This window comes from Phodopus roborovskii, unplaced genomic scaffold (genome assembly GCF_943737965.1).
Source record: "Phodopus roborovskii unplaced genomic scaffold, PHOROB, whole genome shotgun sequence".
Classification (NCBI taxonomy): Eukaryota; Metazoa; Chordata; class Mammalia; order Rodentia; family Cricetidae; genus Phodopus; species Phodopus roborovskii.
The window spans coordinates 1,416,040-1,443,158 of record NW_026125444.1 but is presented as its reverse complement, the minus strand read 5'-3'; the positions used below and the strand labels follow the sequence as shown (position 1 = coordinate 1,443,158).

The 27,119-nt window shown below is 37.4% G+C and overlaps 1 protein-coding gene across 1 annotated transcript in view; it reads right to left on the bottom strand.

Annotated features, from left to right (window-relative positions):
* Positions 1–8,925: 8,925 nt before the first annotated feature.
* Phf14 (PHD finger protein 14) overlaps positions 8,926–27,119 on the bottom strand; it is a 126,069-nt gene continuing 107,875 nt past the window's right edge. The window contains exon 18 of the mRNA XM_051175688.1: positions 8,926–9,125. Coding sequence (XP_051031645.1) covers positions 9,051–9,125 — 75 coding nt within the window. The 3' untranslated portion in view covers positions 8,926–9,050. The remainder of the gene's footprint in view (positions 9,126–27,119) is intronic.

The window sequence follows — 27,119 nt, the reverse complement described above, 5'->3', positions numbered from 1 at the left end:
CTTAATAGTTTTAAAGGGTTATTCTTATTTGGCTTTGTAACTAGGAAATTAAGAGTTTTCTAAAAAACAAATCAGAATTATATACCATAGTTGCTAGTGTTTTCACACTGTTGCATTAACTGCTTAACTTCCTCTCCAGATAACGAAGCCAAGGACACCACATCAAATTCACCATGGGAAGACATTTATTACCTGCTATGATTGCTCAGGATAGTCTGAAATGGAAAAGAAATTTGCTCATCCATGGCTATGTAAAAAAGGTAATGGAAAATGGAGTAGTTTTCTAATCAACTTTCACAATTGAGAGTGAAGCTTATTTAGACTGTTATCAGGAGAAAGTTGCCCTAGTCCCAAGGAGTATCAGAACTCAATCGACAGAAACCTGCGCAGGCCTTAGGAACCACAGGCACTGGAAAAGAGTCAAATCAAATTAATTCGCTGCTTCTTTTTCTACAGGTTTTGTACTATATTTGATGTAGTCATGTGAAACTTTTACAGAATATAGTCTTCTGCTTTTGAGTTGTTCGCATCCAATTTGAAAAAGCAAACATTTATTGCAACTGGGAAAAAAGACAAATTATATTGTATGTGGGAGAATACAGATATATTCAATGCTTTTGCTTCGAGGAAAACAATTGGTTACTGTTTTGTAAAAGAAGGTACAACCCAAATGAATAATACGATCATGTTTCTAAAGGTATTAGAAAAGAATTACTGCCCCCACTCCTGTTTCATCTGGATGCTCAGAAAGCTACCAAGGGAAGTCACTGCCTTCTGGTGAGCATGCCATATTTGCAATGATGCCACAGATATTTCAGTATCAAGCCACAGATACACATGTCTGCTGTTTGCTCATTTATACGTTCTACTCTCTAGAAAAATAGGTAGCATTTAATGAAATGCATAGTCCTATTTAAATAAAAAATACTAATAGAATATGCAGTCATTAAAAAGCTTTGACTCAATAGACTATTTTCAAATAAGCTACCTCACCACTTTTTGAATATTAAAATTTTTAGGTCCTTCCAGTCTGACAGCTAGGAAACCAGCATAGGACTGACCCAGACTCCTTGAACGTGGGTGTCAGAAAGACTGGGCAGTCTATGGGGCCTCTGGTAATGGATCAGGGTAGTATACAAATGGACTTTGGGAGCCCATTTCACATAGAGGGATACTACCTCAGCCTAGACACATGAGGGAGGGCCTAGGCCCTGCTCCAAATGAGGTGACAGACTGTGAAGACTCCCCATGGAAGTCTTCTCTCTGGGGAGCAGAAAGGGGATGGAATGAGGGTTGCTGGGGGGGGGCAGGGGAGTACAGGAGGGTTTGGGAACTGGGAGTAACATGTTTACTTAATATTTCATAGTAGTTACAGAGTTTTTTTTTTTAACTATTGCTAGAGCTATAAGAATTACAGTTTGTGAACTGCATTGCACAGGCGAAAGGAATGACTAGTTTCTAGTGTGACTCATAGCTCATTAGAAACACTAATTGGCTCCAGGATGGCACCATTACAAATAAGACTGTTACAAATATTCATGTACAAATCTTTGAGTGAACATGTTTTCATCTCCCTGTGTTGATTCTTATAGTAGTGGCATTACTGGGCCATGTACTAAGAGAATGACTAACTTCATAAGAAAATGAAAATTTCTTTTCAAAACTATCTAATATTTTATATCTCCACCAACAATATATGAAAGTTTGGGGGGATGGGGTTGTGTGTATCTTGCTAAGACTCATTTATATATTTGTATCTCAAGACCACTGTTTAGTAGTCCAGTACAATTCATGATATGTAAAGTCAAATTTTCTAGTGGTCACAGTTTGAAAAGTAAAAATTTTAAATTTAAACAAATGTATTTTAAAAAAAGTATTTCAATACATAATCAAAATGCAAATTATTGAAATATTGCTATTAGTTTTACTACAGCTCCAAAATTTGGTATATCTTAAATTGAAGTAGCTCTAGTCCAATTGTTCAATAGGAACAAGTAGACGATTGATGGCTACAGTGTTGAATAGCAGTGTGACACACACACAAATCCACAACTTGGTGGATTTAGAATTGTAACATTTCAATTAGCATTTTCCTAATTACTAATGATTTCTCTTTTGTGTGCTTCCTGGCTATTCAATTTTATGTCTGTTCAAATGTCTTTCAACAGACAGGTGAACAAATTGTGGTATATTCACATCATGAAAACATTTTTATTAATAGATAGAAACAAATGATATATTTTCTGAAAAACAATGCCAAGTGAAGGAAGTGAGACACAAAAGTTATGTATGTTGTGATTTCACTATGTAAAATTTTAGATCAGGCAAAACTTCAAGGAAGAAGGTAAATCAGAGACTATAACAAGGCCCAAGGCCGTGTGACTTCAAAACTACAAGAAAACATTTCAAGTGGTGGAAATGTTATGTACACTGGAGCAGAGGTCACATAGTGTAATGGCCCATTCCAGTGACACGACAGACAGGGTCTGGAGTCAGTCAGAAGAAACATGTCTGGGCTCTTCTATGATGGCATTTCTGGAAGGGATTAATTAACTGGGTTGGACTCTCCCTCAGAGGTGGAACCGTGCATTGGGAGGCTCACATAGAAAGAGGTATAGTGGGAAAAAATAGTGCTGCTTGTATGTCTTTGCTTCCTCGTGAGTGAGTCTTATTGTTGCGGTTGCTGTCCTCAGACTCCAGTCTCTTTGGCCTTCCAATGATGATTGACTACCAGCAGCTCTTCCAGCTCTTCCAGGCTCCCACTGTTGCTTCGAGATTGCTGACATTCAGCTTCAAGGCCCATGCGGCTATTGGGTTACATTTCCTATTGTGCAGCCAGCCACTGTCTGGCTATCTGGTTCCTATTATGTTGGCCATTCTGCATCTCCCCATCTCCTGTTCCCGTGAAGAATCCTGTATAAAACACATGGACATACACATTTGCCTAGAGTTACTGAGTTACGCATTTGATATGGGTGCATTTAATGAAAATGTGTGGCATACAAGTGGTTTCCCAGTCAGCTGTGTGGTGTAACATCCCTGCCTGCCTCTGCTGTTTGTACTCTAGACCTAAGGAAGAAGTGTAAACTAAACAGTTAAGAAAAATACAAAACCAAAACCAAAACAAAAAAGGCTGCTCCTGAGTGTGACAGAGATACACTAATAAAAGGATGTTTTATTTTTAAATTCTGGGAGTCATGAAGAAATACAACTCAGAAGCTTAAATGACCACAGTTCATTTCAATGGCTAGGTGTATAGGCATCGTGAAGTAAAAGGAAGCTGTGTTCACATTCCACATTGGTAGTGTCAAGCCATCTCAGTGCAGTGTTGCTTATACTTGGAAGTAACAGGGCTAAAAATGAAAATAGGCAGGTATCATTGCAGTGGATAATCTTTAGATGTTGCATGAAAAATAAATGACCAAGAGACTAATATTAGGCTTCAAACGTCAAGCTAGTATCAGAGAAGCAAAGCAGCTTGCCACTAGCTTCTTACCTCTACCTCAGACAGCAAGGGCTGATCCACACATAAGCTCTTCACCAAGTCTCAAACTGCTGCCTCTCTCTCCTCAGCATGTCTGGAGAACAAATGCCTCTCTGAGACCTTGCTTCTGTCTTATATACTTCCCCAATGTTGGGATTAAAGGCGTGAGCTATAATTCTCTTTTAGACTGATACATTCTCATGTAGATCTGGGTGGCCTTGGACTCAGATCCATCTATCTCCTAATCCTGAGTTCTGGGATGAAAGCTGTGTACCATCTCCTCCTAACCCTGACTCCTGAGACAAAAGGTATGCACCATCACCTCTAGCTTCTGGTTGCTGGGATTATGGTTGTATGTCACTACTGCCTGATCTTTTTAGATTGAGGCTGATTTGGCTTTTCTGAATCCTCAGGCAAGCTTTAATAAATCATAAATAATATATCACTACATTTAGAAATCAACTTATAGATCATATGCCAATTATTTACATTTACGAAGACTTTCTGTAAACAGTCTGAACTGCCATAGAGGCCTCACTGAGATATTATGGCAGTGTTGATTAATGCAACTCAGGGGAAGCAAGGGAGAGTGCTTTATTGGAAAGTGAACCCTACTGAACTTTGATCTAGCAATTCTAGACATAAAGAAAAATAAAATAAATGCTTTGTGTTTTAGCATATGCAACCTTTGGTATTTTATTATGACAGACTGATCTAATATGTAATACAATCTATATAGTGTGAAAATATGGAACATGCAACTAAAGTAATCCATGACAATTGCACACATAGTTAACCTGTGGCACTACGAGATTTCCATATGGGTCTGGAAAGAAGGCTGAGCAGTTAAGAACTCACACTGCTCTTATAGACAATCCAAGTTTGGTCCCTGCCACCCATGCTGGGCAGCTCATAACTCCCTTTAGCTTTGGGTCCAGATAATCTGATACCTCTGGCCTTTGCAGTCATTGCATACAAGAGCACAACCTCCCTCCTACCCCACACATAATTTTAAAAATAGGTAAATTTAAAAAAGATACCATATATTTTGACACAGAGAATGCAAGCTTGGGCTTTACACTTTTGACTAATTCATACACAAATTTTTCCTAAGGGAAATTTAAGGACTTTTACTCTAACATTCACTAACTATCCTAAAGTAATGGGTACATACTGTTTAAAAATGTTTTTAAAACCACTTATTTTGGTGTTATGTGTATGTGTATAAGTTGGAGGACAACTTGCCTGAGTTGGTTTTCTCTTTCCATCATTTGGGGCCTATGAAACAAACTCAGGTTGTCCAGTTTGACAGTAAACATCTCTTTTCACTGTACCATCTTGCTGGCCCAGAGAAAAACTTTTTTTTTAAAAAAAAAGTGACCAGGCTACAGAAACCCACAGAGACAGCTGACCTGAACAAGGGGGAGCACATGGAACCCCAAACTGATAGCTGGAAAACCAGCATTGTACTGACTCAGATCCCCTGAACATGGTTCTCAGAAGGCCTGGGCAGTCTAAGGGACCTCTGACAGTGGAACCAGGATGTATCCCTGGTGCATGGAAGGACTTTGGGAGCACATTCCCCATGGATGGATACTCCCCTAATCTAGAGGCAGGAGGGAGGGGCTAGACACTACTCCAAATGACTTGACAGATTTTGTTGAGCCCTCCTGGAAGGCATCACCATCCCTGTGGAGTAGGTGGGGAATGGGATAGGAGGGTATCAGGGGGCATGGGAGAGAGGGACAGGGAACTGGGATTGATATGTAAAATAAGAAAAAATTACATATACATACATACATACATATGACAGCACAAAGATTTTTGAGTAAAGATATCACTTAATTAGAAATACTTATGTGCCCAAAGAATGGAGCTCACTGTGTTTCTCACACTAACAGGTCATTTTATAAAGAGTAGGGAAGGGGTGGGCATGTCGGAGCAGGAAGATTGAGTCAGGGAAAGAATAGAGGAGAGCAAGAAAAGAGATACCATAATAGAGGGAGCCACTATAGGTTTTAAGAGAAATCTGGCACTAGGGAAATGTCCAGAGATCTCCAAGGATGACCCCCAACTAACAATCTAAGCAATAGTGGAGAGACTACCTTAAATGCCCTTCCACAATAATGAGACTGATGACTACCTTATATGACATCCTAGAGACTTTATCCAGTAGCTGATGGTAGACCCCCACAGCTAAACACTGAGTTTAACTCCTGGAATCAGTTGCAGAGAGAGGGAGGTGTGAAGAGCAAAGGGGTCAAGACCAGGCTGGTGAAACCCACAGAAACAGCTGACATGAACTAGGGGGAAGCTCATGGACTCCAGTCTGATAGCTGGAAAACCAGGATAGGAATGACTCAGATTCCCTGAATGTGGTGTTAGTTGGGAGGACTGGAAAGTCTGCGGGCTTCTGGTGTGGATCAATATTTACCCCTAGTATACAAATGGACCCTGGGAGCCTATTCCATATAGAGGGATACTCCCTCATCTTAGACACATGAGGGAGGGCCTAGGCCCTGCTCCAAATGATATGACAGACTTTGAAGACTCTCCATGGAAGGCCTCACCCTCCCAGGGGAGGAAAATGGGGATGGGATGGGGGTTGGTGGAAGGAACAGAGGAGGACAGGAGGGTGTGGGAACTGGGACTGATATGTAAAACAAGCTTGTTTCAAATTTAAATAAAAAAATTAAAATAAATGCAGGGATCAAAAGAACAGATGATAACATACAAAAATTAAATCAACCTGGAATGTCAGAGGGAAACAATAGGTATTTTCATAGTTAGTCCATTATACAACAGGATTCTATTCTGGAGCATAAAGAATGGTGTAGTTATGCTACTTCCACTAATTCACCTAAATAAGTCATAAAATGAAGATGGCTCTGAGGTTAGCTCCCACTGGTCTTTTCACAGTTGATTATAACTTTAGCTCCATGGGATCTGGCCTCTCTGGCTCCAAAGACTCCTGCACTCACATGAACATATCCACACACAGACATGGTTAAAAAGGATAAAACCCAATCTAAAAATAATAAAAACCCTAAAAAGTTGGTGTGGAGAGTTACACGAACTAGAGGGGAAACATGGATAGAAAGAAGTGTGGTCTTAGTGGCTATTGTGCAAAGACTGATTGATATTTGGGGGTAAGTCTTTGGGAGTTTAAACTCTTGCTGTTAAATGTAAAGTGCATAGCATTGGTTTAGTTCTGTTAAGCCTCACGTTGAACATTGTTAAAATGGGAAAACAACAGCTTCGATCTCATATTCCCAGGTACAACTGTCTGCATAACCCCAAATCCTGTACTGTGCCTGCTAGGGTATGAAAGGTCTATCATACCTTCTTTCAACAGCCGAGCATGGTGGCCTGCACTTTTAATCCCAGCACTCAAGACAGAGACAGGAAAATCTCCGTAAATTCAAGGCCAACCTGGTATACATCGTAAATTATAGGGCAGCTAAGACTACATAGAGAGTCCCCCATTTCAAAACAAAAACAAACAAAAAAACCATTGACAATACTGATGAAGTTCCAATGTGTAAATATGGGTATTCTGAAATAGATACACAGAAAAACAAGTCTCAGTCATTTTGACATTGCTTACTTCAAACCCCCTGTGCAGACTCTGAATTGCTTTCTCAGTCTTTCCTTTGGAACAGTCTGGAATTCACCCAGGGAGTCAGCTTTGTAAATCTTACTTGCTTTCCTGGTTTCTAGTCAGATTAGAGGCTATCCTTCAATGAACTTCTTGTTTTACTTACTTGCAGTTTTTCCTCCATTTCGGCTAACTATATCACAGCTGCCAGCAAGCACATCCTACTGTCACACATTTACTGAGCTTGTCAGATGCATGTGATAAAATATGACTCCGGGGAAAATACACCGATTCCATTCTCAGAGAGAGGGCATTGTATGCTAGCATTCTCTTACAAGCCTCCCAAAGTTCTGCCCCTTATTTCAAGCAACTTTGCCTTCAATAATCAAACAAAGACATATGCCAGAAATACTTGGTTCTGCAAGTTGCAACTAGATTCACTGCTCCTGCTGGAGTGGGCAAATAACCACTCAGAAATCGGAGTGAGGAAGGATAACATGGCTTTAAAGCACTACTAAAAATACGAATTAGACATAGTTTGGAAGATTAAGCTAAAGAAACACAGAAAAATTGTTTTTGAAGAGTTTGTATAGACAGATATTTTTAAAGAGACTGTATGTTTGTGTGAATGTGTGTGTACATGAATGGAGGTACCTGCAAAGGCCTTAAGTGTTGGATCCCTGAGGGGCTGGCATTATATGTAGTTGTAAGCCTCTTGACTTAGGTGCTGGGAACCAAACTCCAGTTTTCTAAAGAAGTAAGCATTCTTAACCATTGATTCATCTCTCCAGCCCCCTTATTAAATATTTTATGAATTAAAAATCATTGTACTATATTTGCTACCAAGAATTGTTACATTATTTTCATCCCCTCTGCAAAGTTAAAGTGTCATGTGACAAGCTAATGCACCAGTATTTCCTGTGACACTGGATGGTTTTCCATGTTTCCATGCATGAACATTTTTTATTCTTTTTAATTATATTGTTGTCCTGGTTAGTTTTATTGTCAATTTAACACAAACCTGGATTCACCTGGAAAGAGGGAACCTTAACTAAGTAAGTGCGCAAATCATACTGGTAAGGTGGCCATATCTGTGAGAGCTGCCTTGACTGATAGTGCAGGATTTGGCCCATCTTTGGGTGGCACCATCCCGAGGCAGTTGGTCCCAGGACATGTAATAAAGTTGGCTCAGAATAATCTAGACAAGTGAGCTAGTAAGCAGTGCTCTTCCATGGCTTCTCCTTATTCAGTCCTGCTCTGGCTTCCCTCAGTGATGGACTGAGATCTGAAGTGTAAGCTGATGTGAACCCTTTCCTCCCCAAAGTTGCTAGTAGGTGACTATCACAGGACAGAAAAGCAAACCGGAGCCCTGGGTTTTCGTTATACCTAGAACTGGAATTCTGGTAAGGTCCATAATGGAGATGACAACAGAATATGGTTTAAAAAAAAAAAAAGAGTAGCACACTCTCAGACCTTTCTTTTTGGCCACTAGATGTGTTACTTCTTAGGTCATAGGCAAAAGAGAATCCTCTTGTATTTTGTATTTGGACAATTTCTTCCTTTTAAAAGCATTTCAAAGGCTGGTGTGGTGGCCCAAATTAGTCCCAGCAATGGAGGCAGATGCAGGCAGATCTCTATGAGTTTGAAGATAGCCTGGTCTACATAGAGAGCTCTAGGCCCACCTGGTTACACAGTGAGATCATATCATAAAAGAACAAAACATGAAACAAAACCAAAACCCATCACCAACAAAACAAAACAACAAGCAAAAGATACTCTGAGTGGTTGGCTATTAAATCAAAGTTGAATTGTTTAAAAAAGAAGTATAAATTCCAAATACAAGTTCCTATTTCAAGGACTTTATTGAGAACAGTTTTGCAAATTAGATTTTACAATAACACTTTACAAACTAGAAATGTTAGTTGCCTCAGCACGAGTTGTAAACGCTTCAGAACAACAGAAAAATCCTTATTTCTTGGGATTTTTCTGCTCCACACTGAGCTCCTGAGAGGTATTTTTTCTTTCAGCTTCATTTTCATCTTCCTGCAAAATAAATTTTAGCAAACATGAAATTCTAAGTTTCACAGAACACTTCAGCCTGACAACACATTTCATAGCACCTGAGCAGTAAAACAACGTGCCGCTCTGATTCCAGAAACCTTACGGAAAAGATTATGTATCTGTAATGATAGAGTTACTAACATTTAGTAACAGTGCATGGTATTTTCTTCTAATATTGATTAAAACTTACTATCTAACTTTAAGAGCAGCCACCTTCATCAAGGGTTTCAGAACTACTTTCTGAACACCTGCTACCGAACAGTGCTCTCTGTGGTCAGAGAACCAGAAAGCTTTACTTTGCTCTTTGATAAAAAACAATAAATTTAACTTCTAAGACACTTTATGTGCTCCAGGATGGCATTCTGGTCTCATCTAGCATACTTTCTTGACAGGTCTGTCAATTTTCCAATTACTTGTACCACCATATGTTATCTGAAGATCAGTCAGTTCTAAAATAGGAAACATGGGCATGCCACGCTGCAGACCGCTCACAATCTTCTACAGCTTCGATTCTAAGCGGTGGCCTCATAATTCACAGCGGTTTCCCATGGCACATGGTGGATAATGAAGTGACATCATAATGTCTGCTACCACAGGAATGAAATGTACCCTGTGCTTAATATTAAATGGTGACCTTCGAAGTATAAATAATAAGAGTCTGGAAAATATTTCATCTTATAATTGGTAACCTATCTTATTATACACATTCCTACAACAATATCCAAGTACCAAGCAGTTTTGCCTTCTTGTTACTTTGGATTTATCACATATGATATTTCATTTTTATTAAATGAAATAGAGGCACTGCCTAAGCTATTACTGAGTTAATTAAAACAGAGACAGGAATTCTCAAGTAACTTTAAAGTTAATACCAAAAATATCATCCTCTACCTCTGTATTTGAGGAAATCACATTTAAAGCAAATGAAATAACTTCTGAGTTCTGGTTAGTGTCAATGTAAAACAAGGCATATGCAATTGTTTCTATAGGAAACAAAAAACAAACAACAAAACTCTTTTCTACAATCAGTGAAGAGTACTTTATGTTTTGTCTCTAACCTTCAAAACATTAATTGTTTAGACTTTGTCAACATCAGGAAAGTAGACCAAGTATCAATATTGCCAACCATTCTGAAACATTACAGATAGACACCAGAGATAGGGTTTAATATTATCTTGGTAATGCAACTTTGTACATTTTCAAACTACTACTACATATCATTTACTTTCGCCCCAACTTAGCAGTAATGAGTAGGTATTTTCCATTAACCAACACCTGAAGAGGTATTAGTAAATAGGTAGCTGCTTTCTTTAGATAAAAGCTCCTAGAAATTACATTACAGTTAGAGCCACTAAAATTACATCTTAATTCTCTACCTTCCACTGCCTTCTCCTAGTGAGACATTGTCAGTGGATAAAATCAGTTGCTAAAGAGGCTGTGATTTGAATGCCAATGGCCCCCACAGGGTTTATATGTGTGAATACTTTGTCCCAGTTGGTGGAACTGTTTGGGAAAGATTGGGAAGCGTGGTAGTGTTGGAAGTGTGTCAATGGGGGTAGCTTTGTGATTTCGAAAGACTAGCCTTATCTCCACTGCGCCCTCTTTGCCTCTTGCCTGTGGACCAAGATGTGAACTCTCAGCTGTTCCTGCCACCACACCTTGGCTCTGCTATCACATGCTCCTCACTCTGAAACTGGACGTCCAATTAAGCCTGTTATAAGTGGCCTTGATCATGGTGTTTTGTCACAGCAATAGAAACATTACTAAGACAGTGGCAAGGCGTTTTATTAGGCGTGCTAACACAGCCATACATTTTAGATTGAATTTTTTTCTTACATGCACGAGTGTACTGCATGTATGTATATGTACCACATCCATTGGTATGCACATGGAGGACAGAAGAGGTTGGTAAACTCCCAAGACTGGAACTTCAGATGGTTGTGAACCATCATGTAAGTGCTGACAACAGAACCCTGGTCCTCAGCCAAGAGCTCTTCATCACTGAGCCATCTCCCCAGCCCCCAATACAGCCATTTACACTGTAACCTTAAGTCATGGGAAACAAATGAAGCCTTTATCATCCAAACATCTACTAAGTTTGCAGACCAATATGACTTCCTGGTTAATAAACTGTATCTAACTTTATCTCACAACCTCAACATTACTCTTAACTCAAAATAGACACATAAAGGGGTTCTGGGGATGGCTCATCAGTTAAGAACACTGATATTCTTCCAGAACACCAGGATCAGTTTCCCAGCACCCTCATGGAGGCTCACAACTGCCGGAAACTCCAGTTCAAGGGGATCCCTCTGTTGCCCTCTTCTGGTCTCTGTAGGCAACACACACACACACACACACACACACACACACACACACACACACACACACACACACACACACACGCACAAATTAAAAACACAGATGTAGAGATGTAGTAATAAGCCTGAGAAGCCTGACATCTAGGAAGTGTCTATATCTTTTGCTTTAGTATTTAATGAGTAGAACTAATAGGGGAATGTGTTAAGTAAAAGTTTGCAATTTTCATTAAGTTACAAATGGTTTAATATATGTAACAGATAACAGAAGTGAACCTGTAACTTAACACATTAACACAACAGCAGTTTTCTTTGGTTGATTTTTCCTAAACCGGAAGCACGGTTCCAAGGTCATGTGTCTTCTAGCACAGACATACAACTGTCTTACCCTTTTCTTTATTCTGAAGGCATGTCTTGAAAATTTTGCCTTTTTATGGTTTAAAACACTTATATAACCATTACAAGCATACCTCTTTGTTGTTTCATAACACTGTAGATGTGACTTAGTGTAGCAAAGGATCATGGAGGGGAGGAAAGGACATGCCTAACTTCTGGGATATATCACTGAAATTGTTTTAGTATAACAGTAAAAAAATAATAGTAATAGAGTTGCTTTAAACAAAAATCATTCCAACTCGATCCTGTAAAGCGCTCATGGGACTGTCCTTTGGAAGTGTGCATGCTTAACATTGTAGGCCAATTTTATAAGAACTTTATATACAATTCAAGACTGACAAAACCATTCAGTATTGTTGACAAAGAAGTGCACAGCAAGTGAAACTGCAAAGGAAGGAAGGCTTTTAGCACAACGTGTCCTTACTACTCGATAGCAAATGCAAGCAGACACTGCTTCTCATGGCAGGGGTTTCACTTTGCTGAGCTAAGACATCTGCTTGTTTCCCAGGGAAAGAAGACCCCTGCTACACGGATCGTTTTCTTAGTGACAGTCCTGACAAGTTTGACATTTGTTCTGTGAAGGATCTCTGAAGCAACTGTCAAGAAAACATACCCTTTGGGGGTACTGGAAAGCAAAAGGCATGCTCTTAATGTTTAAGCTTGTTATTCAAACTCCAGAAAACATATTGATTCCAATAACCTCGGAGGTCCTTTAATCAGATGGGAATTTTGAAAGTCTATAGTCATTTGAAAATAATACCCATAACATCTAATGACTAGGTATGTTTCCTTGGCCTTCGTTTGTTTGTTTTTACAGAAAGGATGAGAAGGAAGGGAGTCATCATTTCCAGGCACATGGGGGACATGTAATAATAGACTAATGCTGTATCTAGGTGGCAGAGAAAGGAGTTATCGTGAAAGAGAAGTATGCATAAACACGTGTCATGTTTGTCAAAGGGAAATCCTTACTGCATAGCACTTGCAAGATTTCCTTCAAATGGTATTTAGCTTGTGCTCATGATTTGGAATGGAGACTCCTTCTATTTCCCCATACCAAAAAATGCACTTTTCTTTGGATAACTGTTCAAATAGTTCAAGTTTTGATGTTAATTAATAAAACCTGCCCAACTTCTTTTCTTTTCTCTTACGAGGAAAACAACTCCATGCAATTGCCAATTATTTTAACATTGGAAGATTTCACTGTTGAGGTGAAGTTTGTGGACTCAAGTTATAGTTTACAAACAAGGACATTAGGTTTAACTTGTAAAATGCCATGTTTTAAAGGATTTCTTTAAAGAGTAAGATTATAAAGAGGCACACAATTTCCTTGTTGGTCCTTTACATAAGTTTATAGCCAAAATCCCAGGAAAAATGTAGTCACATGATCACGATCACCTACTTAGTATCACTACACCAATGTGATGCACTAAAAAGCAAACATCACCTCTAGCTTACAGTCTTTCCCTGAGCTAACCACAGTAAAGTACCCAACAGATATTCTAGAAAACAGCTGAATAGCAGTCTGCAAGAATGCCAAGCGTGGGGATGACAAAATGTGGAAGCATCGCAATTGTAGAAGTCTAAGGTGGCATGGTTACTTAATAATACTGGACCATAAGAAGACCAGCAGGGAAACTGAAAGCATACCACAGGGTCATTATATAAAACATATGGGGAATATTTTTATAAGGAAAACAAAACAAAACAAAAACACCAAGATGCCCATACCTCTATACTTAAAAAAGCTAACACTGACTTTTTCTTCCTATGGCTCTACATAAAATTCCAACACCAAGGAACTGAACTGCTCGGGGCTATTGTTTTATTTCATTGCCTGTGGGATTCTATATTTTCTTATATATCCACTGTGAGCAGAGGTTACTTTCCTAACTAGGAAACAAGTCTTTATCAAGTTCTTTTACAGTTTAACTATACAAACGAATTCTAGAAATGAGTGAGAAATCATAGACCTGTTTATAGCAAGAGTGAAATCAGTTGCCTTTATTTCCCCAATCATGCTATATAAGCAACAGAGGATGCTTGCTGCTACTGCAGTCAATCAAAGTGAGGTACAAATAAGCACCATCTGGAAATGCTTCTCTCTTCTTAAAAGATTTGTATATAATATTTCTTTGACTAATCACAGAAGGAATATTTATTGAAGTTAAATTTAAGTTTATAGTTACAGATATGTATGCTTTAATAATATTCATCTTAAAAAGTAAGTAGTGTCTTTTAAAGACACACTAAAAGTTTGCAGTCAGCTGGAAGAAGGAGAATTAACTTCTCTCAGAGGTTCAATGCAGAGTGGTTAGCCTTGAAAGCATACACACAAACAAAAACAGCATTTGCAGCTTGTATCTATGTATATTCGTACAGACATGTATACAGATGTGTGTGTGTGTGTGTGTGTGTGTGTGTGACAGTAATAACAACAGAAACAAGGCTATACATTTGAGAGTGGGGGGTTATGGGAGCGATTAGAAAGAAGGTAGCTGGGAGGGGAGAAAATGATGTAATTGTATTTCAATTAAAACATGTTTTTAAAAAGTTTATAGTTAAAGAAGAGATGAAGTTTCAAACTGTACTCAGCCACTACTTTCTTGTACTAATTTATGATTACTGTGTCTGTGTATGATATATGGGGTGCACCCATTAGTTTTCATTGTCAACAGTATTTAAGACCATGCTTTACTATAGCCAACATGCTAGTGCTGCACAATGAGGAAAATTTGTCTTAATAACTGTGAAAATACTGATGATAATGAAAATGTTTCAGGCAAAATGAACACACTGCATACTTCAGACTAACATTAATTGGAGTTTTTAATGCTTTACAACTCCACCATAATTCTTTAAATGGTGCATTTACTTCATAGTAATAAACACTTGGGTCATTAAGTAAAGTGTAAAACGTGTGTGATGTGCTACATTTAACAACCTTTGGCCTTTTCTGTACTTCTGCATTCAGTTTTCCAATGCACTGAGTAAGTAATTGAAGACTCTAATTTTATTTCCTGACTTCGCATATTTGAGATTCTTATTCCATTCCATACAAAAGGCAATTAATCTGCCATTTTACAACTGATTTCCAACTTTAGTGGGCCATGGTAGACACCGAAGTGAACTTACAAGAAATGCTTAATTAAACTTACTGTAAAAAGTATATGCATTTTCCTCATGACAGAGTTGCATACTTAATTAAAAATTCTAGAAATATACTATAAAATTAACACTGGATGCTCTTAGAAAAAAAAAAAAACAGTTCAACTAAAACTATCATTAAGAGTACAGAGGACTAGGTTTTTGCTCAGTGGCTGAACTCTAACCTAGCATGTTTGAGCCCCAGGTTCCATCCCTGACATTCCAAAAAATAGGCAATATTTTACTTGTTCTTCATTCACTCAAACAAAAGACAATAAAAGCCATCGTTTTTCTCAGCCTCAGAAAGATATAGTCTTTATTTTAGCAACAAGTAAAATAGAAAAAAGGGAAGTAGGGCATTTCTAATCCCATTTCTGACAACACACAGATAGCTTGTTTAGTATTTTTTCTGCTTCTTCCTTTGTGACTGTGGAGCAGAACTTGCAGAATAGGCAAGTATGCTAAGTCTTTAGCCCTCCTGTTACTTTTTCTTAATGGTTACTTTTGACAGCATGGACATGGAACGGTTAAAAAAGACATTGGACTTTTCTTTGTGTTGTGGGAACAAGAAGGAATCCGACTTGGCAGGGAAGAAAAGCTCTAAGAATTGAAGCGGTCATCTAAGGAGGTATAATTTAAACAGAAGGAAATGAAATCAGTCAATGGAAGACAAAGATCCAGCATAAGTAGCATAAAAGAAAGAAAATGATATAAAACAACTAAGCTACAGAGTACTCCTTGAGTATAAGCCCAGTTTACTAAGATTAGACATAAAACCACTGTGTCTTTAAACATAAGGATTTAAAGTATTTAGTTTTGAGAATTTCATACATGAGTACCATACTTGTGTCTTCTTACCACTTCCTGACTCCTCTCCAAATGCTTCCATGTTCTCCTCTATTGCCTCTCAAATTCATCACACACACACACACACACACACACACACACACACACACACACACAGAGTTCATTTAGCAGTGTTACTTTGATATGTATGTGTTTAGAGCTAATCTACCTCAATATTTTAAAATCCTCAAATTATCTGTGGAAGCCAGATAACTAAATATTTTATATGATAATTCTGATGTTAAGGAACAACTTAGTATCTAAGTAATTAAATACTCAACTAATAGGTTTGAAAATTCATAAACAATCTCAATTCAGAATTTCTTCAGTATACTGTGCCTTTGTTAAAGAAATTTTAATTTACACATTGCAAAAGCTACATCAGATTCAAAGATAATTTTAGGCTAACCTGATTGTGACTACAATATGTATGGGAAACATCTTTCATTTCTTACATTTCTCCTTAGTCACCAAGTCATTAAAGGAAAATGTTTGTAAGGCTGCTTCAGTGAATGATCGTCACAGTGACAAAAGTCTGAAACCAACTTCTTCACTAGACTTAAACTGTTTGGAGATTTAAAGTAAAACAACTCTACGGATTATCTTCTAAATATAGAGTGTTTGAAACTCTTCTGAAAGGAAATATGGCAACGTCCCAGTGGGAAAACCTTCAAATACCATTTCAACTGATGGTCAAGTTAGCATCACCAGGAATATATAGGATATATTCCAATGCCATGTCCTGATAGTGACAGAAATGCAGGACAGAGACTCTCATTAACATAAAACTTGCCCAATGATGAGAGCACACTGGAAAAATATACATGTAAGCCAGGCAGTGGTGGTACACACCTTTAATCCCAGCACTCAGGACACAGAGGCAGAATGATCTCTAGGAGTTTGGGGCCAACCTGGTCTACAGAGTGAATTCCAGGGCAGCCAAAGCTACACAGAGAAACCCTGTCAAAAAAGATGCAAATGGAAAGATATTTTACAAAATATTTGAGTGACAAAGCCTTGGCACTGGGTAGAATAGGGAATCATTACCAATGGGAAGAGATTAAGAAGATCGCCTGATGAAACAAAAGTGAGCCTTGATGGCATCTTGCCAGAGAAAAAAGACAGGTGGCAGCACTGGTAAAATCTAATAAACAACACTTACTTCTGAGTACTGTGCTAAGGGTTCTGTTTTATGGCTGGTAACTCTTCTCTAAGTTGTTCAAGAGGAGCTGGGCAAGAGCACAAGTACTCTCTATACCACTTTTACATCTTGTTTATAATATAAAGTCATCTCAACACCAAACTGGAGGCAAATGAACAGCAAACACTGTGAAGTAAACATTTATGAAGTTATTGTACAAATAACACTCAGGGCACTCTTCCCTCAAAGGACCATGTCCACAAGGGTATATCTTTCTTTCTCGGGTCTTCTTTATTTCTTCTTTCTCTCCCCCCCCCCCCCCTTTCTTCTTTCTCTCTAATAACCTCTGTAGTTAGTTAACCTCTGTATTTAAAATGTTTTACAAAACTCTGAACTCTGGCTCAAAGACAATTCAATAGTACTCACTCATGAATATGGAGGCTCAGGCATCTCCACAGTATCAACAGTTCATTACAGACTCTATACTGTAAATCAGTATTTATTGCCTGCCAATAAATTAAAGTTATTGAGTAATATTTCACTAGTGGAACTCACTATCATGTATTTATTTCATACACTTTAAGAACATGATTTTATTTCTCACAGTTTAGAACATGATTCAACTGCACTGTGACAAATGTAACACGGTCAGTTTTTACTGCCAACTGTATTTTCTTTGGCTACCAGACATTCCCATTAATAATGACATTTTACTTTAGTAACTAGAATCCGGTATTTCGAAATGCCTGTTATACAGAGGAAAAGAGGAACTTACATGTAAACACAGTTACAATTCCTGCATTACTTGAAAATGTTGGCAAACAATTGCTAAAGAACCATCTTTTCTTTTTGTTGCTATTGACTTATAGATCGGTGTGTTAATTAAACATTGTTTTCATTTTAGAAGAATCTGGGATATATTTCCACCCTATGGCATCACATAGGGAGAGTTTGTTTTTTAATGATTGATACTGTATAAAATTGGAATATAATATCAAAATAATACATTTTCCTCTCTCTAAAGATCAGTCTCATGCATCTTCAAAATAAGTCATTTTTTAGTCTGACATAAACTGCTTTTTTATTGACACAAACTCAGTATTAAGGGCTAAACCTTTAGAAATAAACTTATTATGAACCAAATTATAAAAACTTTACTCTCAAATGATCTGACTAAATTGTCTCAAAATACTTATTTCAACTTGAGTGATAGTTTTCCCAGAGTGAGCCCATTAATCTTCATTGTTTTATTAGAAATTAATAGCTCATTAGATTTCCAAGTAACATATCTCCTATGGCACATTAACTTTTCATGGAATAAAAAGAGAATATTGTACTTCAAGAAAAAAATTTAAATAATACCTAGGAAATTACATGCAAAAAAAATCTGTTATAGTAGCACTTTATTATCAGGAACAAACATACCAGTCTCCCAAATTTACAGGTTATCTCTTTGCTATTGAGTTGCTTTAAAATTAAAATTTAAAATCATTTTAAGTTGTTAATCTAATGAAGTCATCTGCTGGTATGTATTTAAATGAGTCACAAATGTAGGTCAGCTGGCAGGATTCAAGTCACTTATAAAGCTTATATGACAATGTATCACTTAACCAATCGTTTCTTTAAGCAGCTAATGATTCTATTGGTATAAAGTGCTTTTCAATGTTTTATAATCTAGAATATAAGACTAAGGAAACATTATTCCATGCAATGACATTTTCAAATATCTCCTTTGAAAAGAAAGATATGTAAGCCATCTATACAACAATCCCTGATCAAATAACTATGAGGTGACACAGTATTTAACTTAAAAAAACAAAACAAAACAAAACAACAACAACAACAAAAAAGACCAGAAAGTCCCCACCTATATATATAGTCACTACCACATGAGCTGTTGAAACAATATATTATTCGAAATATTGCGTCACTGAAATTATGGTATGTACTATGTAAAGAAATTATAGGACTATTTGACTTTTAGGAGAAAGATCTAAGGTAAATGCCCTATTGTGGTGATTTAAATGATATATTCCCACAGTCCAGGCATCTGAATACTTGGTCCCCAGCTGGCTGTTCAGGATATGTAGCCTTGCAGGTGAAAGTATGCCACGGGGGGGGGGGGGGGGGAGACAGGCTTTGTGGTGTCAAAAGATTGATGTCATTTTAAGTGCTCTCTCTCTCTCTCTCTGTCTCTCTCTCTCTCCACTTCCCTCCCTCTCCCTCCCTAGTAAAAAGCCAAACAGCAAATACAAGTTTGCTGACATTTTGACCACAAACACCTACAAACAACAGGTCTGGAGTCAGATAAGCCCATGTGAACCCTGCCTTAGGGTGTGGTGTTGGTGTGATCTCAGAGAAGCAAAGAGACTCCCAGACTCAGTTTCCTTAGCTGTAAAATGTGAGACCAAAACCAGAAAGGAAGGAGAAACCCAACCTCAATGAATGACTCTGGGATGAATTAAAATGGAAAAATAAATACATAAATAATAAAGAAGTACATGCGCAAGTTAAGTTCAGCATGCGTGAGCATTCTAGCATCATCGGAAAGGCCCAGGAAGTCTGGCCTGAGGTGAAATGTTGCGCTGGCCATACACACTGATGCTGCTACTTCAGCTTGTCTGAGACACCAAGGGAGAGGTTAAGAATTTAAGCTTCCTGAGTAGATTTTGAGTTTAAACTCATTCTCTCTGCAGTCTAAAGAAAGGATGGGTAAAAACTTGGGCAGACTATAATTAAAGATGTGAAGAAGCAGGCTGCAGCAGCACATCAGGAATGCTGGTAAGTGGGTGTACTGCACATGTGACAGAGGAATACCATATGCTGGGATTAGGAGGATAAACAGATCGGTACGGGGAAACAGAATAATTAGTACCGATGACTTCTACCTCTTTCTTCCTTTCTCTTCCTCCCACCACACCTTTTATTTTGAAACAGGGTCTTGTTATGTAGATCTGGTGATTTTGGAGAGATTCCTTCCCAGTGCTGGATAAAAGGTAAGCATCACCATGTCTGGCTTGAGTTGAGTTTTCTACTTTTAACCTTAAATAGTGGGATGTAATTGGGAAAAACTATGGGCAAAGTAAGCTATTAAAATAGGAAAGGAACAAGAATTCTATTTTGTCAAAATTCAGTTCAAGGTGATCTTCAGGTATCCGGCCAACATTTAAAAAGTCAGTAAAATTTTGACCTTGGGAGAAAAGGTCAGAGACAATATCAGAAAACTGAACTCCCCAACACAAACATATTCTGAGACTAAAGTCATCTAGAGACAAATGTGAATAGTTGGGGAGTCCAAGGACCAAGACCTCAGACTACAACTTGAACAAAGACAGGAATTTTAGTTATGGATACTGAGAAGGAACTGCATGCTATGAAGAAAATCATAACGGCTACAGAAATCATAAAACTTTCCGAGAGGGAATGTTTAACACTGGCAAACAATTTGACTTGGACAAGGGGATGGATACTGAATTTGACAAAGGGAATTTAGGGAACACAAACAAGTGTTGTTTCAGTGAATTAATAGTTAATCAAGTCAGACTGATACAGGTTTTTACAAAGGGTCTCAGAGCTTCTGTTATGTAGCCCATTCTTTGCTTTTAGTTTCAGCAACAGGAGGAAAAACAAAAGAATCGTACTAAAGTTACTTCTGATATACTTCAGTAGCTGATAATAAGTTATGGTCTATATGTCCTATGTTTACTCAAACTTTTCTTTTAGCAAAGAAATATGTCTCCAATCTTAAGCAACATATAAGAGACCTTTTATACTGGTTTTGCAGCTTTTAGCTTAAGGGGGTAAAAAAGAACATATTTCAGCATCTCATTTTGGCTTTATGTAAACTCTAGTTATGTTAACAGAGAGCTTAATGTTTACAGAGAAGAAAAAGTCTGATAAGTAGTCAAGGTTTACTATAAAATTCTGTAAGTTGGCACAAGCAGACTGCACTATCATAAGCAGTTTCTGATACAATATTTTAATGATGTAATATAATTAAAAAAAAAAACAGGTTCAGGACTAAAGAGATGGCTCAATAGTTAACATCACGGGTGGTTCTTTCAGAGGACCCAGTGTTCGATTCCCAGCACCTACATGAGAGCTCAGAACCTGTAACTTCAGCTTCAGGGGTTCTGATGCCTTCTAGCCTCTGTGGTTACTGTACTCACATACTGCATAGATACACAATCCAGCAAAATGCCCACACACATAAAATAACAAAAACCTTAAAAGAAAACAACTTCAACTCATTTAAGGCTCCCTCTGCTGTTTTAAAAGTTAACCTTCCTATAAAATATGCACTACTGTCTATGTATTCAACAAAAATAAAAAAAGAATAAAATGTTTAATGTTATATGATGTGAATTTTCTGTTAAACAGGATTAAATGATATTTAGGATACCTATAAAGCAGGTTTCTTTTCATGTTCTTTTGTGTATTTCATTAAGGCACAAATGACGATAATTAGAAAAGTAGTTGCTTTACTGGTTTGGTGAAATTAAATGTATTTATGTACACTGCAATAAAATTGCCATTAAAACATGTCAATAGCTTTAAGCAAGAGCAAAGTAAAATGAGAGCTGTGCTCCCATAAACTCTACTCTAACAACTACATCAACAATTACATGATATTATAAAATAATGTCAAAGTGCTGAATATTTCTTTTTCTGATACAACAAATCAACATGTGGAAACTGTAGTTTTGATCCACTGAAATTTATAGCTGCACCATGGTGACTTTTTTAAATATGTGAAATCTTCTGATATAAAGGTTATCTGTACACAGAATTGTTTTTCCTTCAATGTTCTCATTGAAATGACTGATGGCATTTTCAAATGGGGTTGAGGTGGGATATGCAATATCTTGGGTTCTTCCATGAAGTTTATTTCTTGGAGTTCCAGACCATGACCAAGTGGCAACCATTCAATGATATTCTATATCAGAGTGCATGGGAACAATATAGTTCTAATTATTTTGTAACAAGGTCCTTTGCACAAAATTCTACATTTTCAATGGGAATATTAATTCACCTAAGGAGGCAGGTTTCTCAGAATCACTGGCAGGCTCTGCCATGACACTGGGGATTAAGGTCCTAACAAATGACACTTGGAAGACACAGTCAAGCCACAGCAGTAGTAACATCTGGGAGCTAGATATAACTTGTTCTACTTATTGTCCAAATCATTTACAGTGAGCATGTGTTACTTACATTATTTGAACAAAATTATACACTAATACTCAGTTTTGAGAGAGTAATCTGCCACTTAATTTAAAACCATATAAGGTTATTACAGAAAACCTATTAAAGTGTATACAGTTTATTTGCAAATGATTACAGCATACTATCTTTAAAAAGTTCAAAGGAATGCATTTTAATACACATATCAGAGTTCAATAAAATTTTCTTTTATACCCAGAGAAGCAAATATGAAGCTAAGTCAAGGAATGCAAACCCAAATTATCAATACAAGGTGGACACTTTCAACACAACTGAGATGTTATTCCTAAGTGTTTAAGTAGTATGGATTAAGCAATAATATAGTTATGTTCATATTATGTACAAGTACTCAGCTGTCCAACAGAAATCTAAGCAGTAGTTAAGTGAAATGGATACACCTTCTGAGTGACGATTAAAGAAATTGTAGATTTTCAAACTAGTACACTTGATAAACTTAAAACATTAGTTAAATAGGCATTAGATCATTATGTAATGTTATCATAGTGCTAAATAAGATAATGATCTGTTCTGAGACCTTAAGTGGAAAACCATGAACTATTAACATAACTATTGAAGTGCTTTCTTACTTTAAAGATAGCCGCTCAAGAAGGAAATGGTGATGCTATCTTGGTAATAAAGCTTGTGGGTGAAATGATTTAGATGGTGTACTTTTCCACTGTATCAGTATGAGGTTTTTTCCAAGCAATGAATTATAGCTGATACTTCAAACCTACTCTATCTGAATCTTCTAGCCAAGAAGACTGAGAAAACATAAATATTTATTCTATATAAACAGAGCAGATGCAAGATCCAGATAAAAAATGATGCATTATGGCATACTGAATAATGGCTATGTGTACCACTGTAAGAACCAAAAAGGTCATCAAGTATTGCTACTGGTTGAGAAATTCAAGATGGCTAAAGTTATATGCATTTGGGGTATTATGTATTTCTGTTCTTCAAGTTTTATAATAATAAATTTATTGTCTAAAGCATACACTGGAGAAAATTCAGTAATAATGTAGGATCACACCAAACCCCCAAACTGAAAATTAATAGCCAGCAAACCTATTTGTTTAATTATCTGCTTTATCATTGTCATTTCATCTCTTTAAATATTCGAACTATAGCCGCTAAAATTAGTAGGTAAGTAATTCTCACAATTGGTCAACCTGAGGAAAAGACACTGGGACTATGGAGTGTTATTTTTCTTTGATGAAGCAGCATTTTTCAATTTTGACTGGCAACACAGTAAGAAAGTGAAAGTAGTAGAAATTAAAAAAAAATGTATCAAATAATGATGTCATAAAAGCTAAACATTTAAAAATTATGAGGGTTAAAAGCAAACAAGTTCAAACTCAGTTTAAAATTTGTGGATTCAAGTTGTTCTCTAGCTTTCTAAGAGTTTAATAAATTTATTGTCAATACACCAAATCTACTTACTGAACACTAAATAAAGTGCTATTCATGTTGATGTGGCTGAGTGGGAGTGGCTAGCTGTTTGCTGCCTCTGCCCAGCATCAGGACAGAGTTTTATAGACTGTCAATCCAGGAGGATTGTAAGTAAGGTTTATATTAAATGTGTAATTCTTTCACACTGACATAACATCAAAAAATTGCAAACTGAATCATCAGTGGGTATTATCTCTCCTAGCACATATGGGATATAATCCCAATGAAAAAAAAAAGCAGTAGACAATAGTAACAAATGAATCTATTATTTACTTGTCAACTATTCCTATGCCCACTCTGTACAGAACACAAAACATGCTTTGAAAAACAAAACAAAACAAACAAACAAAAAAACAGCATAACACCTAATATCAAGGCAATATTAATAAGGCAATACTAAGGAAAAGATCAAGATCAAGGTTATTTATGCCAGTGTTTCTTAACTGTTTTTTTCCGTCATCACTTCAAACATTTCTTAAAGAAATTATTTTCCTTTCAGCACTACAGATGTGGATTTGTCCATTTGTGCACTGTATGCAGAACTGAACTTCATATATAAAAATAGATAAACTGTAACTTCTTATTGTAATGCTGAGTACAAGGTTAAAAATGACTAATTATAATTTAAGGAAGGATTAGACAACTTTCAATGCAGAAATGAAAGAATTTCTCCATTCCTATTGCTAATCTTACTTTTATATTCACTGGGTTATGTACTTTAGTGTTGACATCCAACACATTTTCCATATATGATCTATAATACAAACAGCTAAAATTGACAACTGCACCACTAAAGAGTTCTGGTGTTGCTTTGTTCATTTTCTTGAAACACAATCTCACTCTGTAGCCCCTGCCAAAGTGGAACTCATAGAAACTGGAACTCATAGAAATCCTCCTGTTTAATCTGTTTTATGCTCTCTCTCTTTCTCTCTCTCTCTCTCTCTCTCTCTCTCTCTCTCTCTCTTCCTCTCTCTCTCTTTCTTTCTCTCTCTCTCTTTCTCTCTCTCTCATCTAAGAGGAAGCCATTATAGGTTTGAAGAGAAAACTGACTCTAGAGAAATGTCCAGAGACCTACAAGACTGACCCCAACTAACAATTTCAGCAACAGTAGAAAGGCTACCATAAATGCCCTTCCCTGATATTGAGATTGATGACTAACTTATCCACCATAATAGAGCCCTCATCTAGTAGCCGATGCAAACAGAAGCAGACACACACAGCTAAACACTGAGCCGAACTGGAATCCAAATGCAGAGAGGGAGGACAAGACCAGGGTACAGAAACACATAGAGGCAGCTGACCTGAAGAAGGAGAAGCTAATAGGCCCCAGACTGATAGCTGGGAATCCAGCATTGGACAGACTCAGACCCCCTGAACATGGGTCTCAGCTAGAAGGCCTGGGCAGTCTAAGGGACCTCTGACAGTGGAGCCAGGATGTATCCCTGGTGCACAAAAGGACTTTGGGAGTACATTCCCCATGGAGGGATACTCTCTTAACCTAGAAGCAGGAGGAAGGGCCTAGTCCCTACTCCAAATAACTTGACAGATTTAGATGACCCCTCCAGGAAGGCATAACCCTACATGTGAAGTGGGAGAGAGTGGGGTAGGATGGGAGGGTGGTCAGGTGGCATGGGAGGGTGGAAGAGAGGGAGGAAAGGAGGGAGAGGGAACTGGGATTGATATGTAAAATAAGAAAAACAAATAAAGACAGACAGAAAGAAAGGAATCCTCTTGCTTCAGTCTCTGAGTTTTAAGGTTACGGGTATGAGTCATTACATCCAGTTTATACTTTTTAGGATAGTACAATGATAGAAGATGGCAAAATGACAAAAACAAAACAAACAAGCAAATAGCACCCTAACCATACCAATCCTCCACTTCTGTTTAAGAAGGTAAAACACAGAACCATGTAAATTGCTCACAGCATCTATCCTCTGGTTCTGAATGCTGACAACAATTCTGAAACCTGCCCTCATTCATAGGACAGAGCACTTTACTAGGGATGATGTATTATTTGTCAGTGATAATGATTAACTATAGTAGAACAAAGAGATGAAATAGCCTACAGAGTCAAAAAGGCTATAACCTACTTTTCAGTTGACATAAATTTGGAGACTGGAAAATCATACAGCCTGCATCTAAGGCAGACACTCGTGAAAACACTGGCTGAGTAAAGTACCTAACAGCCTTTTCACTACCTACCTCGGCACTGTGGAAGTCAACAGCTGTTGACAGTATTCAACCTTATGAAAATGACCTTAATATGATAAAACAATGAAGGGTTTTTAAAATATAGAAAAGTACAAAATAGAACTGATTACACAAAGACAAGAAGCCAGTTTTGACACAACATGAGAAATTAATGTTAATAGTGTTACCTACATGAAAAAACAAAACAAAACAAAAAAACCCTGCTTACTATTTCTGTCTCCCTCTCCCGACCTTCTGTTTTTAAAACCATCTGACTTTAACAAGACACATCTGAATGTATCATAAGTTAATTCTTTATCAATTTTCTACATCATCCTTTACCTTGGTCAGCCAGCTGAAAATTATGTAAGCTATAAATTAGCTTTAAACAAGCTTGGAATCAGGCTGGCACTGGTTTTCGAATTAAAGAGCCTTCAGTATATTACAAGGTGCTGTCATTTTATTACCCCAATCAATTCTGTGTGGCCTGAGGTAGAAGGAAAATAAATGCGGTCTTCATTTGCAATGGGTTTATCTCTTCCAGCAGGTTCTGGGAACACAACTGCAGCAATGAATTGAAAGCTAAGGTTACATTTAACATTGCCAACACAGAAAATTCTTATTCTTTACCAGAGTTGGACTTACAATGGAAACACACATACACACACACACACACACAGAGAGAGAGAGAGAGAGAGGGAGGGAGCATTTCCAATAATAACAGTTAAGTCAATGTAGTATTTAAATAAATTTAAATGGCCTTCAAATAAAAAAAATAAATAAAAACACAAGAAGTGCCGTTCTCAGTGCTTCAGGGATATTGAACAATTTATCAGTATATATTTCAATCTTAATCTCAATTAAAAGAACATTAGTTTGTTTTTCTTATGGACAAGTGCAGTCAGACAGAACCTAGATACTTATCAGCCTAGCCCTCACTGTCCCTAGACTCCAAACAAGCATAAGAGCCTCCCAAAGCTTTACTAAGTAGACATCCATACTGTCTTCATTTTAACAGGAGGAGACTGAGGCACAGAGATGACCTCACTTGCTTTCTTACTCACTTTTCTCAACAATTTGGTCCTGAGACTGTATCACTGAACACACATACTGGCCAGCACAGGGGCATAATGTACCCCACTAAGCTGCAGTGTTACATACCTGTGATCTCAACATGTGGGTAGCGATTCAAAACCTCTTTGGTTACATAACCAGTATGAGGCTGGCTTGGGCTATATGAGATTCTATTTCAAAACCCCAAACAATAAC